Source organism: Akebia trifoliata, chromosome 12 (assembly GCF_017979445.1).
Source record: "Akebia trifoliata isolate Shusen 1 chromosome 12, ASM1797944v1, whole genome shotgun sequence".
NCBI classification, from domain to species: Eukaryota; Viridiplantae; Streptophyta; class Magnoliopsida; order Ranunculales; family Lardizabalaceae; genus Akebia; species Akebia trifoliata.
This window is the reverse complement of record NC_141386.1, coordinates 29,181,195-29,202,413: the sequence shown is the minus strand read 5'-3', so window position 1 is coordinate 29,202,413 and position 21,219 is coordinate 29,181,195. Positions and strand designations below refer to the sequence as shown.

The 21,219-nt window shown below is 32.4% G+C and overlaps 1 protein-coding gene across 1 annotated transcript; it reads left to right on the top strand.

Annotated features, from left to right (window-relative positions):
- The first annotated feature begins 17,956 nt into the window (after positions 1-17,956).
- LOC147389339 (ethylene-responsive transcription factor 2-like) lies at positions 17,957-19,102 on the top strand. The gene has a single exon (XM_086418461.1). The coding sequence runs from the start codon at positions 18,132-18,134 to the stop codon at positions 18,936-18,938; it is 807 nt and encodes a 268-aa protein (XP_086274587.1). The 5' UTR covers positions 17,957-18,131; the 3' UTR covers positions 18,939-19,102.
- The last annotated feature ends 2,117 nt before the right edge of the window (positions 19,103-21,219 follow it).

Sequence of the window (21,219 nt, the reverse complement as noted above, 5' to 3'; positions counted from 1 at the left end):
TTATATAAAAGAGTAAATTACCATTTCGTAAGTTGAATATGAATTTTTTTTTATTCCAACTCTACTGTTCATTTTAATTCTCAAAACATGAAGAATGAGATTGCTAATATTTATTCGAAAAGTGATAATCTCGTTGTTAATAAAGTGACAATTTCACTAAAAAGTAACGAATTTGCGAAATCATCATTTTTATAACCAACGAGATTATCACTTTGAAAAAATTACGACCTCACCATTCATGCTTTCGAAATTGAAATGAACAATGAGTCAGAATGAGAATTTCTTCAAAAGTTGGTCACGTTTTAAAAGTTTTCTTTATATAAAATATAAAAAATAATACATTCAGATCATCTCTACCTTCTTATTCTAAATTATAAAATTGAACTTTAAATTGATATATTTTTTTAATCCAAAGATTTGTTAATATCATCTACATAGTTGGACCTAATTAAGATTAAAAAAATAAATATACATAATTTTATTTATAGAACCCATCCAACAAATCTTTGCGTGGAAGCCAATTCAACCACAAACATTTGAATAATAATAATACATAAGAGAACAAATAACAGCAACTCCCTTCCCCTTTCCGATTCAATCACGTTTCGGATTTTCGTCTTGGTTTTTTTTATCTTATATATTTTCGTCTGTAGAACCCACGTGTGGTTTTGTCGTTTATGAGCGAAAACTCATACTTTGCGGTGATGCACACGTGCGGTGACGAGGGCCGTTCCGATGCAGCAGCGGCATACATGAATGCGTGCCAAAAATGGAAAGAGAAGCTTTGTTAGTCAAAGTCAAATGTGACCAAAATTGTCAATTTCAAGCGTTCAATAAGCGTAATTGCTGACCGTTGATTATTGAGATCCATACATCTGATAGATGCGCTATGGAGATATTTGAACTACTTAACCGATAAGGAAAAAACTATGAAGCGGATTCAAAATTTTAGAAGAATCCCATATAGTTTTTTATGACACGTGGCTCTTTCTTGATAAATGTTAAGTGTCATCCTACGTTTTCAAATCACCTACCAAGACTTTTGTTTTGATGTTATCTTACTAACAAATGAAAAGTAATCTAAAACTTTTTTTTTTTCCAAAACCATTCTTCAACTTTTTGGGACAAGGATGATAGTGATGAAGGTTGAGGATTTATGATGAGGGTAATGAGATCATTTTTCAATGAATTCGTAGAAGATAAAAGTCAAATGAGCTCAGTAGTTCAATACTGATGGAATTTGAACGTGGGTTTTTGTTATTTTCGTCCAAAGATTTTACCATTTAAGCTAGTTAACACTTTTTTTTTATTTATAAGAAGGCAAAATCTTATGTGTCTCAAAAATGTAGAACTAAACATCATCAGAATGAATATGTAAAGAGCCAAATGTGATGTAAATTGGGGGGATTCCACTAAATTTTAAAATGGGTTGGCCGCTTCAAAATCAGGTGCCAAGATACATATCATCGTTATAGATTTTACTATTTATTTGTATAATAATAATTAGATGAGAACTTTGAGGCAAGTCAAGAGTCACAATTGCTTTTCTTATAAGATAATTTTTTTTTATTAAAAAGTTTAGTTTAACAATTCCAATTCTCTTTACACACTTTCACACAATAATCCTCCTTTTCTCTCTCCTAGGGCCCATTGACTCATACAAAAAAATGTGAAATCCCAACAACTAAAACATGGACTCTAAAAGGTGGGAATTTATTTTAGGGATACATATTCAATATGTGTTTATATTTTATATTATCAGTCAGATTTTGTATTTTAACCGTCAAGATTTTTGTATTTTTTTCATGGGTGAATTGATCTCGATCCTCAATTCTATTAGGGGATACATAAAAAATTACTTTCTAACTCTAATAATGGACTTATCGTCATTCCCTATATTAAATTGACTTTGGAGGATTGACTTGATTGCTTGTATCCTTGATTGATGATATGACACAACACCGACATATTTGCATGTGTACCATAAGATTTCTTTTAATTTTCCACAAATGGTGGCAAAAATGTTGATTTTGAAAAAAATATTAATACTAATTTCATACACCTCCATTGATCTCCAACCCTCAAGTCAATAAGCTATAAACTCGAACGAGGAAACAAGTGCAAACCTTATTGGCTCTCTTTGTTATATCTCCCACCTTTGGCTTTAGCCTCTTATATAGAACTAGAGTTTGCCCTTATCCAATGGCATGATCATCTTTTTTGGGGTTAAAGGGGTTGAAGAGGAAAAATAATAAAGTCTGAGGGGTATTATTTAAAAATGAGTAGTAGAGGAAAGACAATAAAATTATTGGAGAGGTATTCTTGGAAATAGTGTAAAAGAAGAATGAAGATAAAGTAATGAGTTTTTTTCTTGAGATTTATAATAAATCTCAACCCTTCTTTATATGGGAAATATAGGGAGTGGAAATCACCATTGTGTTTTATTATATGGATTTGCAAGTAGAAATTCATTATTCTTAAGATGCTTTGTAAAATTAATTTTTATAGAGATTCGTTCTTGTGGTCGAAGTTTTATGCCACATTTCATATCTTTGCAACTTAAGTTTTTAATTAGCTAGAAATCAATCAATATTGAATGTCTATAGATTCATTCTCTACTCAATAAATATATAATCTTTCTCAGACACAGGATCTTCATGGTCATTAATTGTGGGAGGTAAAATTACACCCTATGAAATAAGGACATGTGTCACCTAAGAACAATGTCAAACTCGAAGGTCAGATCAAAATGTTTGAGTAGTCAGAATCAAATAAGATTTCAAAATGAATTTTATTATCGAAACCAAGATAAGATCAGAGTCAAGGGACAAAGATTTTCGAAAGACTCAACTGCTATAACTAAAATAACATCCTATGTTAAAATTATGACAAATATCAAGGGATAATAGCCCACGCATAAATCAAGGCTAAAATCAAGGAATGGAGGTTACAATAGTAACTATATAAAATGTCATGGATTCAACTAAAAATGGTATGCAATTTCAATCCAATAATACATTTTGTACACTCTTTCTTGGCTTCCATCTAACTTGAACATCTAAGGCTTTGAAAGGACGAACATATCAACAGTCAAGCTCAGAAGAATTAGTGGAGGTCAGGTAAACCAAAATAAACTTCCCCAATCACATCTCAAATTCAACTCTAGAACAATCTATTTAAGCTTATGGGGGACAACTCGTGCGATATCTATCTCGAGGTAATACATATCATCACAACTTGAAAAACCAATTTGCAGTTGTAGACACCCAAATTTGAGCGGGTCTTCGACGCAAAAATACCCAAAAAGATAATAAAAATTGCATCGAGCTCTCAAAGCCCAAGCTTCCAAAAGCCCTCCCTCTTTTAATAAATGATCCAAGCCAACTCACAAATCATTTTCCTTCACTCTTAAACTCAACCCAATATAAGCCCAATCCATTCTTATTTTACACTCCTCAACTCAACCCAACTTAAGCCTATCACTTAAAACCCTACCATTCCTCAATCCAATCCACTACCAAAGTCCAACTCATTATCCAAACCCAACCTAACCCATAAACCATCATCCACATCAAACCAATCACCAACTTAACATCAAAAGATGACACATGTCATCATTCCCTTTCACCTTCCTCATCTAATCACCTACCTCTATCACCTTTCTTTAAAAAAATCAACCAACCACATCATTTCTCTCCAAAAATCACCTCAACTCATACTCTACCTTAACCTAACTTATCACCCTTCTCTAACACCATCAACCACCCATATCTCCTACATCCTAACCCATCATTTTCCCTTAAAACACTCCAACAAAATCACCTCAACCCATACCCCCCACCATCATCATCAAACTAACCCATACCTTTCTTTCTAATCAACCACAATCATCACCAATCAATTTTTCTCATCATCACATCACCTCTTCCTTTTTTACACATGTCATCATCTCATTACCCCTCCCAAAAATTCAAACACCTAACCCCTTACACAATCTATTATCCTAAATCTAAACACCTCACTTCTTCAACCAACATAACACTCATTCTCCAAACAACTCCCTTACACCCCCATTCCTTCCATCAACCATCACTCATCTCATCCCACAAAACACTCTACCCAAATGGATTTGGGTAAGATCCAAACCATTTGGGTCAAAATACAACTCATTTATCTCATTACACAAATACCCTCATTTCCATTCTAAATTTTATACCCTTCATCTCTAAAACCCATGCCATTATCCATTCTTCCAATCCTTCACCCTATTATACCCCTAAAATAACTCCCTAACTTCTATAAAAACCCACATCCATTCTCCACTCGCAACACCTAATGAAAAATTAAGAAAAACACCCCCTAAAACTACAACTCTCTCAACTCTTTACTCTTACTCTTACTCTACTCCCTAACCACCATCAACTCTCAACTCATCTCACAACTCTCAATTCTCAACCTTCTCTCAAACAAATCAAGAAAAGAAAAAGAAGACTCATAAAAGGATACATCTTTGAAGATCAAAGAAGATTAAGATTAGATCAAGGTGGGTTTGAAAAAAGAACACCCCCTCTAACTTCCATCTTCTACTTGTCCCATTTTCTACACTTTTGCACCAATCACAACGCTTTGAATCACCAAATGGCTCATTTTTCAATAAGGGTGCCTCAATGGTTTGAACCAATACCGAAAGCTCTTCATACTTGAGGACACATATCAGATTTTTCGATTTCTATCATTTTATTTTTTATTTTTAAGAAGTTGACCGAATCCGAGGTTACCACCTATGGTGGATGGAGTAGGGTGCCTAACACCTTCCCTACTCCATAAATGGACCCTCTTACCTTGAATCAAAGGTTGGACCAAACATACTTTATCCATACGAGAGTCATCAAATGTTAAAATGACATAATTTTCAAGAATATGACATCGGGTGACCATTCACACCCATCTCCAAACATGAATGGTGGCGACTCCAAAATCCCTCAAAGTGGAGGGATATTTCAAAAATGATGAAAATCCCGTGTCCACAGTAGTTATGCATTGATATCGAATAGGTAGTGTGAGAAAAAAATTTTATTGCTTCTTATATGATCATGTGTCGCCTCAAAATAAACATCAATTTATATCTTAACCTAACTACAATATAAGACCCATCTAAAATTCAATCAGGTAGGATATGCAAAGATTCACTAGCAGTTACAATTTAAAAATTACCCAACCCAAAGCATAAAGGTATTAATTAAATCCCAAAACTTTAGAAGTTACCATGTGAATTAAAATGCCAATAATTTTAAAATATAAACTTAATGAGATTTGTTACGAAAACCCAAAATTGGCTACAAACATTAACTCTAAGAGATTGATAATAAGATGGAATGTTATGGGGGATGTTATTCCAAGTACATGTTTGGATTAACTTCAAAATAAGCTTTCAACTTCAACAGGAGTTGGAAATGCGTCATGAACTGTTTGGATAACAACTTCTACCTCCCCATGAGAGTTGGAAACTTGATTATCTGAAATTGGGGACGATATAGGAAGTATGAATATAGATTTCATTACACTACAATATTCAAGATTAAGGGCAAAGCCAGGTAAGGACGAGAGGGAGCTATAGCCCCCACTTAACTTTTTCAATTTTTTTTTTTTGAGATTAACTCCTTACATTTGGATTGATATTAGGGATACCTCCAGTGTTTTTTGAATTGACAACATGCAAGTCCCATTGACTTTAAACCAAAAGAGTTTTGTTGTCATTTATCACAAAACTCCTTTGGAGTTCTGACAACTCCAAGGGTACCTTACTTTATCAAGTTTGTTACCCTACAAACCTTGGAATTGGAATTCACCTCATAAAATTAAAATTGATGTGATGGAGTGGATCTTAATTGCATCAATTTGTGGTGTCCAAAAACACGATCCGATGCCACAAGATTATAAAAGACAAAATTCTAAGAAATTTGAGAAAAAATCGAAAAAGTTTATTATCACTGTTGATTTTTAGTTTTAAATTTGGGAACTCCAAGGGTGTCTTACTTTATCAAGTTTGTTACTCAATAAACCTTTATCAAGTTTGTTACCCTACAAACCTTGGAATTGGAATTCACCCCATAAAATTAAAATTGATGTGATGGAGTGGATCTTAATTGCATCAATTTGTGGTGTCCGAAAACACGATCTGATGCCACAAGATTATAAAGGACAAAATTCTAAGAAATTTGAGAAAAAAATCGAAATTTTTTACTATCACTGTTGAATTTTAGTTTTAAATTTGGGAGTTTGATAGCCATCCATTTCAACACCTTGAATCAAACTCAAAAATCGTTTTTTTTTTTTTTTTTGAATTCTTTTGAGTAGGAGTTGTTCCATGAATATGAGTGATATGGATTTTACTGATTTAGAAAATTTTACACATGCGGACTTTATTAATTCAAAATTTTTTATGTGTATGATGAAAAATTTTAATTTGGAAAATCAATTTGTACATGTTATGATAATTAATCAATTTGGTAATTATTTATACATATTTTGATATTAAATCGAGTTGGTAATTATTTATGCATGTTATGATATCAATTTGTGCATGTATGACATCACTAATTGGGAAATTATTTATACATGTGGAATATTTATCAATTTATCAATTTTTTATTCACGTGTGAATTTTAGCCGATTTGAAAACTATTTAAGCATGTTGGCTCTTTAATTAAATTTCATTTTGATAAAAATTGTCATGTGAACCGTAGGGCATTGAACAAGATTAACCTTTTCTTTTTTTTTTGCATTTTTCCCTTTTATGTGTGGAATTCGAGGAATCATTTGGGTATTTGGAAAATTTTAGCCATAGAATTCATTTGGAAAATTCGATATAAAATGATGATAATTGGACCCTAGCTTGACTCTAGTTTTTGCCCGTTAACCATGAAATTTTTTTGGATCGTAGTAGATATCGATCGGGTCGGTTCAATGCTGTAGACACCCCAATTTGCACGAACCCATTAGAAATTTCAAAAAATCTTAAGTTGATTTCGATTAAAAGTTCAAAACCTTTCAATGGGCTCACGTTGCATAAAAAAAATCGTTTGACACATTTCTTCATGCATACATGCACCCATGCATTATTTCATATCATTTTGCATATTCAAACCTTGTCCCTAGCCTATCCAATTACATACTCAATCTCCTAACCCATAAATCAATCCATTATCCATCTCCTAACCCGTGAATCAATCCATTATCCATCTCCCTAAACAAAATTCTAATAGTAAATTTGATGCAATGTTCTTAGGGCTTGGGCTTAGAAGCATAGCACGATTGGTTTGACATATTGCAAAGCAACTTTGAGGTCGTGGGTTCAAAAATCATTGTTGCCGAACTAAATTCTAGATTCTAAAAATCAGTTTCTGTAAATAATAATAATAATAATAATAAAATATAAAAATAAAATATCCCTTCATTTTATATTTTGTGTGATTGATTAGATTCAAATAAAAGGATTATGCTATATATGGGCACAATTTGATTGAATCTCTAAAAGAATTGGAGAAAAAAAAATGCATTTTTGATATATTATACAACACAATCGGATTTTAGTCGAGATCTAATTAAAGAATCCAACAATGGACCAAAAAATAAGAATCTTTTTTCACATAATCAATTTCATATAAAACGATTTAGATCAGGAAAATTGTACCAATTTTACGAAACCATGTCCTCTTTCTCTCGAATCCCAAATTAATCCTATTTTCGATAGAAACAATTGACAATTGTGATTGCGTGTTATCTCGACTCTTACACGAAAATCTATCAATGCCTTTGAAAAAAGCACATTTTCTTACTCCCGCGAAATGGAATTATATCATTAGCACAAATTTTCAACTACATTGACTATGGTTACAAAACTTGCAACTTATTTCTTGCCACGTGGCAAAATTTGTTAGACAATTTGGTTTTTCAATGGATCCGGTCCTGATCGGATTGGAGTTGATTTGAGTCCGATCCAATACAAATCATATTGGACTCTTGTTGGATTGGGTTTTTATCGGATCTCAAAATATTATGATCCAAACCCAATTCAATACAGTCAGATTGGATCCAAATCGAATCAAACCCGATTTAATATACAAAATCTGAAAAAATTTCATTTACTTAAACATAATATATAATATAATTTATTTACTTTCTTACATTTGTCGGGTTGGGTACATATCGAATTAGGAGTTGATCTAGAATCGATCTGATAAAATATCGAGACCTCATAAGATCCTAAATCCTCATCCACATCCAACGTAGTTGGATTGGAACAGATCGGATTTTGGGTCTGATTCGATTCATTGACAGTCTTATAAGTATCCGGCCATGAAATGTGTTGCCACCATTTCAGAAGCAGGTCTCCCTCATTCCCAACAGCCAAACAGGCCCCCTGAAAATTGGGGGAGATGCAGGACGATTCATGTCAAGTCCCATGAATCACAGTCAGCATTATAAAGCCCATGTACACCCCAATTTCTTAAATTGCTTATCACACCCCAATTAAATATTAACACACATTCTTCAAACATTACAATGGTTTTCGCCCAAATTATAATCTCAACATTACATAACATTATAACACGTTCAAATAATTTCAATAGTTGTTCGCAATTATGATATGTCTCATGTAAATTTCTAAACCCGATAAATAGAAATCTAGCGAAACAAGAGAGAGAGAAAGAGACCATTGATACGATCGACTTTTACTTATTCTCAACCATTGACTAAGGATTAGTCCCAGGGCACGTGCAACACACACACACATATCACACGCACTAGGTAAGTGAGGGTGTGTCCTCGCGGGTGGCCCCCGAGGAATTAATGCTCATATTGGATTTCGAAATCACGACCTACGGGCACTAACCATTTATCAGTCTGAATTTGACATTGAGCCAACCCCTCTGATTTTTATTTTTTATTCTTTTATGGATAAACTGGACTTGAATCCACGACCTCAAGGTTGCCTTGCAATGTGTCAAACCAACCAAATTATGGGTCTAAGCCCTATAATACCAATATCACAGATGTATCTCCTTTATTTGCCATAATTTAGGTGAGAGAGAATTGCACGTGTATTGAACGACATGGGGAAAGATGGATTTTGATGGAAGCTTCTGTGAACAAGACAGTACTACATGGAGTATTTTGACATTTTCTCATCTTCAGAGTTAGATCCATTTGAATATTTTGTTAAAATGATGGTTGTTGAATATTATATAAAAAACATTGAATCATTATTATCCTTGAAGAATCCAATTCTAATTTTGTTTGGTATGGGAAATTGGTAATTAAGAAAGACAGAGAGAGAGTGTGCAACGTTCTTGGAACATCTACCTTCATATTCTCAATCTTCTAATTTGAATCTTTCCAATGTCAAAAACAACAGGAAAATGTGACTTTTCTAACCTTCTTATGTGAAAACCCCCCTGTTTTACTTCATATTTAAGTTAATTTTTCCACAAAAAGTGTCTTTATTTTGAATCTATCATAGAAAGGGTGATTACAACTTTTCACTCTCCTTGTGTTGATTTGAAGTCTAGAAACTTTTTGCACTTCGACCCTAATGTGAAGAAAACAACCATTTGTTGTGATGTGTAAATGTTTTGTATTTTTTGCACAAGTTATGCGGGGCGGAACCATGGCCCAATTTTTAAGGGATAAAGAAAGTGAAATCGTATAATATTTTTCTTAAGGATTTTCTATTTTTGAGAGTTTCTTATTTGAGAAGATTTACATGTTTTGATAACTTCCGAATTATAAATAGAGATTTCTAAGAATGTAAAACTTAAGAGTAAATAGTGAATATTCTTGATTTGATTTCCTGATGCACTATGTGAAAATTGGAAAATTCGACAGAAAAAATTGACGGGCCAAGGCCCACGAATTTTAAAAACTGAATTTTGACAGTCTAGGACTATCGAAATTCTAGATATTCCTAGATTTGATAGTTTAGAGCTGTTGAATTTCTCTCATCCTTCATTAATTTGATAGTTTCGGCTCGTCGAAAAAAAAAGTTGACAATGAAAAATTTGACCCCTTTATCTGTTGAATTTTATGAAATTTGATGGCCTAGGATCGTCAAATTTGAGCTTTTTTCCACATAAATCATTGTATTTTTATGTGATTGTGTTAGTTTTGTCATTTATCAATTTCACCCCTTTAACACTTCAATGCACCAAGTTGAAGTCCCCTAATTACAAGGTTAAAATGCATCAAGTGCTTGTGCTCTGGGGTGTCAGAGCTTGTTATCGATGTTTAAAATAAAAAAAACAACTAAATTTGAATCGATAAATGCATAATTACAAATCTTACTTAATATAAATTTTAATTATTTGATAAAATTTAAAAATCATTTATATTTATATAAAAGGGTAAATTACCATTTCATAAGTTGAAAATGAAAATCTTTCGATTCCAACTCACTGTTCATTTTAATTCCCTAACATGAAAAGTGAGATCACTAATATTTATTTGAAAAATGATAATCTTGTTGTTAATAAAGTGACAATCTCACTAAAAAGCAACGAACTTGCAAGATCATCTTTTTTATAACCAACGAGATTATCACTTTGAAAAAACTACGACCTCGCCATTTTCATGCTTTCGAAATTGAAATGAACAATGAGTCAGAATGAGAATTTCGTTAAAAGTTGATCACGTTTTAAAATTTTTCTTTATATAAAATATAAAAATTAATGCATTCATGTCATCTCTATCTTGTTATTCTAAATTATAAACAATGAATCCAAAATTTAACTTTAAATTGATTTTTTTTTAAATCCAAAGATTTGTTAATATCATCAACATAGTTGGATCCAATTAAGATTAAAAAAATAAATATACATAATTTTTTTATAGAACCCATCCAACAAATCTTTGCGTGGAAGCCAATTCAACCACAAACATTTGAATAATAAATAATACATAAGAGAACAAATAACAGCAACTCCCTTCCCCTTTCCTATTCAATCACGTTTCAGATTTTCGTCTTGTTTTTTATCTAATATTTTCGTCTGTAGGACCCACGTTGGTTTTGTCGTTTATGAGCGAAAACTCAAACTTTGCGATGATGCACACGTGCGATGAGGAGGGCCGTTGAGACGCAGCAGCTGCGTACATGATTGCGTGCCAAAAATGGAAAGAAAAGGTTTGTTAGTCAAAGTCAAATGTGACCAAAATTGTCAATTTCAAGCGTTGAATAAGCGTAATTGCTGACCGTTGATTATTGAGACCCAGACATCTGACAGCTGCGCTATGGAGATATTTGAACTACTTAACCGATAAGGAAAAAAAAAAAAAAACTATGATTCAAAATTTTAGAAGAATCCTGTAGTTTTCATGACACGTGGCTCTTCCTTGATAAATGTTAAGTGTCATCCTACGTTTTCAAATCACCTCCCATGACTTTTGTTTTGATGTTATTTTACTAACAAATGAAAAGTAATCTAAATTTTTTTTTTTTTTTACAAAAACATTCTTCAACTTTTTGGGGACAAGGATGATGGTGATGAAGGTTGAGGATTTATGATGAGGGTACTGAGGTTATTTTTCAATTAATTTATAAAAAATAAAAGTCAAATGAGGTCAGTAACTCAATATTGATGGAATTTGAACATGGGTTTTTGTTATTTTCGTCCAAAGACTTTATTAACTAAGTTAGTTAACACTTTTTTTTATTTATAAGAGGGGGGCGTAATCTTAAGTGTCTCAAAAATGTAGAATTAAAAGTCATCAGAATGAATACGTAAAGAGCCATATGTGATGTGAATCGGTGAGGATTGCATCAAATTTTAAAGTGGGTTGGCCGCTTCAAAATCAGGCGCCAAGATACAGATCTTCATTATAGATTTTACTATTTATTTGAATAATAATAATTAGATGAGACCTTTGAGGCAAGTCAAGAGATACAATTGCTTTTCTTATAAGATAATTTTTTTTATTAAAAAGTTTAGTTTAACAATTCCAATTCTCTTTACACACCTTCACACAATAATCCTCATTTTCTCTCTCCTAGGCCCATTGACTCATAAAAAAAATGTGAAATCCCAACAAGTAAAACATGTAATCTAAAAGGTGGAAATTTATTTTAGGGATACATATTCAAGGTGTGTTTATATTTTATATTATCGGTTGGATTTTTGTGTTTTAACCATCGAGAATTTTGTATTTTTTTCGTGGGTGAATTGATCTAGACCCTCAATTCCATTAGGGGATACATCAAAAATTACTTTCTAACTCTAATAATGGACTTATCGTCATTCCCTATATTAAATTGACTTTGGAGGATTGATTTGATTGCTTGTATCCTTGATTGATGATATGACACAACACCGACATATATATGCATGTGTACCATAAGATTTCTTTTAATTTTTCACAAATGGTGGAAAAAATGTTGATTTTGAAAAAATATTATTAGTAATTTCATAGACTTCCATTGATCGCCAACCCTAAAGTCAATAAGCTATAGACTTTGCCTCTTATATAAAACTAGAGTTTGTCCTTGTCTGATTGGCATGGTCATCTTTTTTAAGGTTAAGGGGGTTGAAGAGGAAAATAATAAAGTTTGAGGGGTATTATTTAAAAATGGGTAGTAGAGGAAAGATAATAAAATTATTGGAGAGGTATTATTAAAAATAGTGTAAAAGAGGAATGAAGATAAAGTAATAAGTTTTTTTCTTAAGATTTATAGTAGATCTCAACCCTTCTTTATATATGAGATAGAGGGAGTGGGGAACACCGTTGTGTTTTATTATATGGATTTACAAGTAGAAATTCATTATTCTTAAGATGCTTTGTAAAATTAATCTTTAGAGAGACTCGTTCTTGTGGTCGAAGTTTTATGCCACATTTCATATCTTTGTAACTTAAGTTTTTAATTAGCTAGAAATCAATCAATATTTAATGTCTATAAATTCATTCTCTACTCAATAAATATATAATCTTTCTCGGATCTTCATGGTCATTAATTGTGAGAGGTAAAATTACACCCTATGAAATAAAGACATGTGTCACCTAGAAGCAATGTCAGACTCGAAGGTCGAATTAAAATGTTCGAGTAGTCAGAATCAAATAAGATTTCGAAATGAATCTTATTATCGAAACCAAAATAAGATCAAAGTCAAGGGATAAGGATTTTCGAAAGACTCAACTGCTATAACTAAAATAACATCCTATGTTAAAATTATGACAAATATCAAGGCTAAAATCAAGGAATGGAGGTTACAATAGTAGCTATATAAAATATCATGGATTCAACTCAAAATGGTACGCAATTTCAATCCAATAATACATTTTGCACACTCTTTCTCGAACTTCCGTCTAACTTGAACGTCTGAGGCTTTGCAAGGACGAACATATCGACAGTCAAGCTCAAAAGAAATAGTGGAGGTCGGGTAAACCAAAATACACTTCCCCAGTCACATCTCAAATTCAACTCTAGAGCAATCTATTTAAGCTTATGGGGGTTGGACAACTCGTGCCATATCTATCTCGAGGCGATACATATCATCACAACTTGAAAAACCAATTTACAGTTATGCATTGATACCAAATAGATAGTGTGAGAAAAAAAAAATTATTGTTTCTTATATGATCATGTGTCACCTCAAAAGCAGCATTAATTTATATCTTAACCTAGCTATAATATAAGGCCCATCTAAATTTCAATCAGGTAGGGTATGCAAAGATTCACTAGCAGTTACAATTCAAAAATTACCAAACCCAAAGCATAAAGGTATCAATTAAATCCCAAAACTTTAGAAGTTACCATGTGAATTAAAATGCCAATAATTGTAAAATATAAACTTATCGAGATTTATTACGAAAACCCAAAACTGGCTACAAACATTAACTCTAAGAGATTGATAATAAGATGGAATGTTATTCCAAGTATGTGTTTGGATTAACTTCAAAATGAGCTTTCAACTTCAACGGGAGTTGGAAGTGCATCATGAGCTGTTGGGATAACAACTTCTAGCTCCCCACGAGAGTTGGAAACTTGATTATCTAAAATTGGGGACGATATAGGACAAAGAAGAATGAATATAGATTTCATTACACTACAGTATTCAAGATCAAGTGCAAAGCCAGGTAGGGACAAGAGGGTCCATAGCCCCACTTAACTTTTTCAATTTTTTTTTTTTTTTGAGATTAACTCCTTACATTTTGATTGATATTAAGGATACCTCCCGTGTTTTTTGAATTGACGACATGCAAGCCCCCAATGACTCTAAACCAAAAGTGTTTTGTTGTCATTTATTACAAAACTCCCTTGGACTTCAATTCCAAGGGTGCCTTACTTTATCAAGTTTGTTACTCAATAAACCTTTATCAAGTTTGTTACCCTACAAACCTTGGAATTGGAATTCACCTCCTAAAATTAAAATTGATGCAGTGGCATGGATCTTAATTGCATCAATTTGTGGTGTCCAAAAACACGATTTGATACTACAAGATTATAAAGGACAAAATTCTAAAAACTTTGAGAAAAAATCGAAAAAAATTATTATCGTTGTTGAATTTTAATTTTAAATTTGGAAATTCGATAGCCATCCATTTCAACACCTTGAATAAAGCTCAAAAAAGGTTTTCTTTTTAAATTCTTTTAAATAGGAGTTGTTCCATGAAATCTAGGAGAATGTGGTGTTGGATTGCCAATTTTATAATCCATATGGGTCCAACGATCCTTAATAAGATTTGAAATCTTACTAAGTTAGTCATTCTAACATGATTCATAACATAAGGTTTGTTAGTAACAAACTTGATAAAGTAAGGAGTTTTTATGCCCATTAAATCTCTTTTCTTATTTTATCAAGTTTGTTACTCAACCAAGGAGTTGGATCACATCATAGTAAAATATTAAAGAGTAAGGGTAGCCTTACTAACTTCGTAAGACTTCGAATCTTGTTAAGGGCCACCTTGTGGCATCCAAAAGATATGATGACATAAGATTGTAGAGAACAAAATTCTATAAACTTTGAATTTTTTTTTTTTAAAGGTTATTTTTCATCGTTAAATTTTAATTTTGATTTTTGGAGTTAGGTGGGATTTCAGTAGACATCCATCTTCAAAACCTTGTATCAAGCCTCCAAAAAAATTAATTAATTTTTTATCAAACTGTTTCCATGAAATCTAGAGGACTATGGTGTTGGATTGCCAATTTAGTCAACCTTTTGAGTTCAACGACCCTCAATATGATTTGAAACCTTACTAAGTTCGTAACTATTTTTTTTCTTCAAGATTACATACATATAATACTCTTATTTCTTTATATCCAATTCCTATTGTATCATCTCTTTTTAAACATCTATTCGTTAGGAATCTTCAATTACTATTATGAAGATTATTGGTCAATCATCGTTTGCATTGACAAGACAAACATTAGCATAAAAGAAATCAAGATTATCGATCAACTATCATTAGCACTCAGCCCCCATTGACCAAAAATCATGGTTTCACCACTATTTAAGATCAAACAAAATAAATAGAGAATAAGAGAGGCTTATACATGTGAGAAATATCCATCCATATTGAATTGTAGTAACATAAATGTTGGAATGCATTTATGATTGAAGCAAATAGAGGTCCGATAGGGATAAGAAATAGGAGCAAACACCTTTTCAAATGCATTAGAGTAGAAATGATAGGCACCTAGTCAATTAAGGACCAAAGAGATTAACAAAGATGAGATCTTCAAAGTTATGCATATCATAGGTTGAGTGGAAATCAAATTTTTATCCTAAAAATAATAACATAGGCCATTAAGATAATTTTCTTGATTTCCTTAATTTAGGAAATGAACTTTTTATTGCAATAAAAATTATCTATTCACATTTCACTCTTATTAAAAACTAAAAAATAATCATGTTTTTTCAAAATTTTAAATTATTATAATTATAATTTAAGTATGTTTTTTTTTAAATAACCCAAAATTATCTATATTTTATTATGAGGAATGCTAACGTCCAAGACCTCATGAGAATCTTAAGGCCTGTGTGGATTGACTTTTCTAAGTATTTCTGACTTTCGCGGAGAGTTAAAAGCACTTTAAAGGTATTTGGATAAATAACTCTTGGAAATAACTACTTTACTATGGAGTCATTTTAGTGCTTTTTCACGGAGTACCGATAATGCTACTTCTCTAAACTACTCTTACACGGAGTCACAAAATATTGTCAAAATGACAGGATTGGGACAAGTATGCCCCTCATAAATTTTGAAATTACAAACCTACCTTTAAAAAGGTAATTGGAATAATATTATATTACTATCCATTGATATGGTGGTAACCTTTTGGTGTAACGTTTGAGACAAGAATACTCCTCATAAATTTTGAAAATTATAAGTATACCCTCAAAATGCAATTGCAGTAATACAATATTACTATCCATTGATGTAGTGGTAGCTTTTTGGTGTAGCATTTGGGACAAGTATGCCCCTCATAAATTTTGAAAATTTCAAGCATATTCTTAAAAATGCAATTAAATAATATTTTATTATTATCCATTGATGTGGTGGTAGCCTTTTAGTGTAGTATTTGAATTTGGATTTCTACCTCCCCAATTACTCACTTAATGATTTATTCATGAGCATTCCAATCATAGTTGAAATTTTCTTATTGCAAGATTGATGTGAACAATTACACACAAATTTACTATCCATTGATGTGGTGAAAACTTCTTCATTTTTTTAGTGGTTGTATATATTTGCTCACAATATCTTTTATTTGTTTATAATTGTTGGGTGTTTATATTAGTTTTTATGGATAAAAATAATAATTTTTATTTCTTTTGAAGAATAATTTGTTGATTTACAATGTTAAAAGTAGTAACTAATACTTATAAGGGTATTTTGATCATTTTAATAAAATCCAAAATAGTTTTCAAACACAAAACTCTATCAAAAGTACTTCTAACAGTACTTTTCAGAACCTGCATCCAAACGCATAACAGTTATCCATCTACTCCAGACAGTACTTCAAAAAGTACTTATGAAAGTACTTATGTTCTAAGTACTTATGAAAGTACTGACTCTTATATCCACACGAGCCCTTAGTGTTTTCCAACACTTTTTTTTCTTAATAATATCCCTCATCGTCTTGTCTTTTAGTGAAAAATACAAGGGCATGTTAGTTTTTTACACAATAAATATATTTATTATACCATTAATCAGTATTTATTAAAAAAAATATATATTTAATTCAAAATACTTAAATGCTCATAGCATTTATTATGTAAACAAATATTTATTATATAAAAAATTAGTATATCATTTTTTTTATTAAAAGACAAAACAAGGAGTATTATTGAAAAAAAAAGTGTTGGACAATGTTAATATTCTCATGAAGTATTGGACGTTAACATTCCCCTTCTATATTTTTATAATATTTTTCAATTTAATTATTTTTAAAGTATTATCTTTACAATTATAATGAGAGAAAGTATAGTAAAAGTAGTTCAACACCGAAGTTTGAATGAGTGGTCATAAATGCCCTCACTTTTATATTTAAATTTAATATAATTATGATTATTTAAATATAAAATTAAAAAAAAAAATTATCATCGATTAGCATATAATCACATTAATTATTTTTTAAATTATAAAAATATCACTGTAATTATTTATTTAATCTACAAAATCTTTTTAATTCATATTTTAAATTACAAATAAGATGACACCTTCAAGTCTTTATAAATGAAAATAGATTTATTTTAAATATTGTAATAAAAAAATTTCGTACTTATCTAGTTTAAACATTGCCGACGTTGGTAGGATTCATTGGAAGAATGAGCCGAATAAAATCGTTGGGGTCCTCGAGGTTGACCTATTTAAACACGTGATGATTAAAAAAACCATTTTTTTTAACTTGAAAATGAATTAAAGATCTCCACTTGCATAGAAAGCGAACATTCAAAGAAACACGAAAATATAATTAAAAAAAACGACAGATCGATAGAATTTCCTCCCAATACATGAACCTCTCGCCTTATTTAAACCCCCAATTGCTTCTTCTCCTAAATTCGCATCTTCTCTCTCTCTCTCTAATTTCTTCAATTAGATACCAAAAACCCTAAAATTTATCTCACAGAGAAGTATAGATGTACGGACGGAGTAATTGTGCTTCTGATCTCGCTCTTCTCGAATCGATTCGAAGACATCTACTTGGAGATTTCGAACCTCTAATGAATTTCCCAGCAAATAATTGCGGAGATGTTCCCATTTTTTGTAGTCTTTTTCCTTGTTTGACAGAAAATTGGGGAGATTTGCCATTGAAGGTAGATGATTCAGATGATATGGTGGTTTACGATTTCCTACGTGACGCCGTTAGCGTTGGATGGATTCCTTCAGAGTTGCCAGCATCGCCTGACAATTTTCTGTCTAATTTGACGGAGACGGTCGTCAAATCAGAGCCTCAAGAAATGACAACTTCGACTACTGTGAGTTTACTTGAGCCACCTGTAACTACGGCGAAACGGCTAGAAAAATCGAATCCGGCTTCGATTCCGACCAAGGGGAAGCATTACAGAGGTGTACGGCAACGTCCGTGGGGGAAATTTGCGGCGGAGATCAGAGATCCGGCGAAGAATGGCGCGAGAGTATGGCTTGGGACGTTCGTGACAGCTGAGGATGCCGCGATGGCTTACGACCGAGCGGCTTATCGGATGCGTGGCTCACGAGCTTTACTCAATTTTCCTCTCCGAGTTAACTCGGCTGAGTCGCATCCACCAGTACCAGTAGCTTCCAAGCGATCCTCACCGTCTTCATCGTCATCGTCGTTAGATAACAGTTCGCCGAAGCGAAGGAAAAGAGGAGCCAGCGCGGCGGCTCCAGTTGCTGCCACTCAATCCGGGTCGGTTTTGGAGATTCGACCCGATCTATGTGACGAGAGATTAGTGGTTAACTAGCTCTGATGGGACTTGTTTGTTTGGGAGTTTGATGAAAAGTGCTTTTGGAGGGTTTCCCCCAAATTTGGAGTGGATGTTAAAAGTTACAATGGGGAGAAAACGAGACTTGGAAAAGGTGTTTGTTCGTTAATCTTTTGTAATATAAAATTTGTTATTTTTTAAAATTTTTTTTAAAAAAAGAAGAGAAATTGATCAGAAAAATAATCATGAACATCAATCAGTTGATCCAAGCTTTTCAATCCTGCGGCTTAAATTCACACTCACTAGATAGATTGCCAAACTATATTTAATTGGATAATTTTCACCATCTATTAGATGACCGACAATCCATTTTTAATAAATAATGATTATTTAATTTATTTTTATTTTTTATTTTGAAAACTTATCTGAGTTAAGGCAGACCCAAACCAGCTATAGTTTTATATAATGCATCGCCCTCCTATCCTGAACAAGAATAAATAACATAACATTAGGGAGCGAATTACAATCCAAGAAATGGCAACCTAAACTATCATTCAACGAAATTTGCAAATCAGTAGTCCTGGTAGTTTCTCTGAAAATGTGGGTGAAGGAGACCTCTTGGAATCTCCAGAGAAGACTCCTAATCATGGAGATTAAGTGTTGAACATGCCAAGGGCAACTCCATGTGTCGTTGAGGATGGCCACTGCCACTAAGCTTGATAGTGATTCTCGAGGTGTTGGAGGTTGCAACAAGCATTATACCTTCAAGAATGCCCTATAGCTCATGATGTAAAACAAATCTTGAAGTATCACAACCCACCAAGGCAGCCATCACATTACCCTCGAAGTCAAGAATGATGATTCCATAGCCTCCTCTTTGAGTAGAGAGAGCCCCATTAGTATTAATGGTGAATATACCCATAGACGATTTTATCCAAAAACAATAAATTCGTTTAGAATGGAAAAAGGAAGTTTGGAACCCCCAAGCATTCATAAAAGATATGTTGTAGTTAAAGTCTTTAATAAAGTCGGTTATATCCTCGAACTTGATCCGAATATCTTCCCATATATCACGGAATATCAAGCTTGGGTTTTCGTGGTTGTTTTGGTAGAGCCGACTGCACCTTTCTCTCCAAACATGGTATATAAAAGTATAGAAGGCAATTTGCTTGATTCTTTTGATAATCGAACAGCCTTTAAAATTGTTGGCAACCCAAACAACTTCTTCATCCCAAGTACCCGGGTCCTGTGCAAGGGGCATGTATAGTAATATTAGCCCAAACATATCCAAATATTTATTTCTTTTTGGGTGATTTATACATACCCCATCACTTTTTGGTGAATACATAAGATACTCCTATGTTTTAAAACCGATGACTTGCACCCCTTAAACTCAATCTTTTATTATAAGATGATAATGAAAAATGATTTAAATGCTAAAACCCACGACTTTTCTTCCCAAAATTAAAATTTATCATCTTCAAGTACTTCAATCTTCATTTATGTTTAATTATTTATAACCATTTTCAACCTCACGTTAACTTGTAAACAACCTTATTTTTTTATGAATCCAAACTTCCATTGTCTTTTATTTCTCCAAAATAAATAAATAAATAAATAAATAAACAAAAATCTATTTGTTCTTCAGACTTGAAGGTTGAAGTTGATGGAATCTTCTAGTGGAAGATGTGGGTATTTTTTTCTTTTTCTTTTTTTAACTTAAGAGGTAAAAGATGACTAATTTTTAGAAGGAAAACCAAGCGTTTTGATGATAGGTTAAAGATGAGGATTTTCGTAGTTTATTAAAATAGATTGAGATCAAGGGGGCATGTCATCAATTGGGAAACATGAGTGTATCTCAAATATATTCACCCAAGGCATGGACGGGTATGTCTGAATATTTTTATTTTTTTGGATCATCTCATTTGGTAAATTTTTTTCGTTAAGTAATTCCTGTAATCTCTAGAGTATTGATTTCAACGGAAAGGGAGAGAAGAAGTTTGAAATAATCCTAATTTTCAATTTGAATATAATAGAAAGCACTATCTTAAAATGAAATTCGCCTTTGCTACGATACCATAGTCTGTAGGCGTCCGTTCTCCAGGATACTCTAATTAGAATTTTTAAATAAAACTGGGCCTTTGCGCGCACCTACAAGAAGTATAAATCCAAGATTTTACACTCCCCTCTCTGCACGTACTCCAGGATACTCTAATTAGAATTTTGAAATAAAAGTGGGCCTTTACGCACACCCACAAAAAGGTATAAATCCGAGATTTTGCACCCTCCCTCTACGCGCACGCATTAAGGTTTCCAGACG

Excerpts from the sequence above, each read along its gene's own strand:
- LOC147389339 (XM_086418461.1), top strand. The coding sequence starts at position 18,132 with ATGTACGGACGGAGTAATTGTGCTTCTGATCTCGCTCTTCTCGAATCG.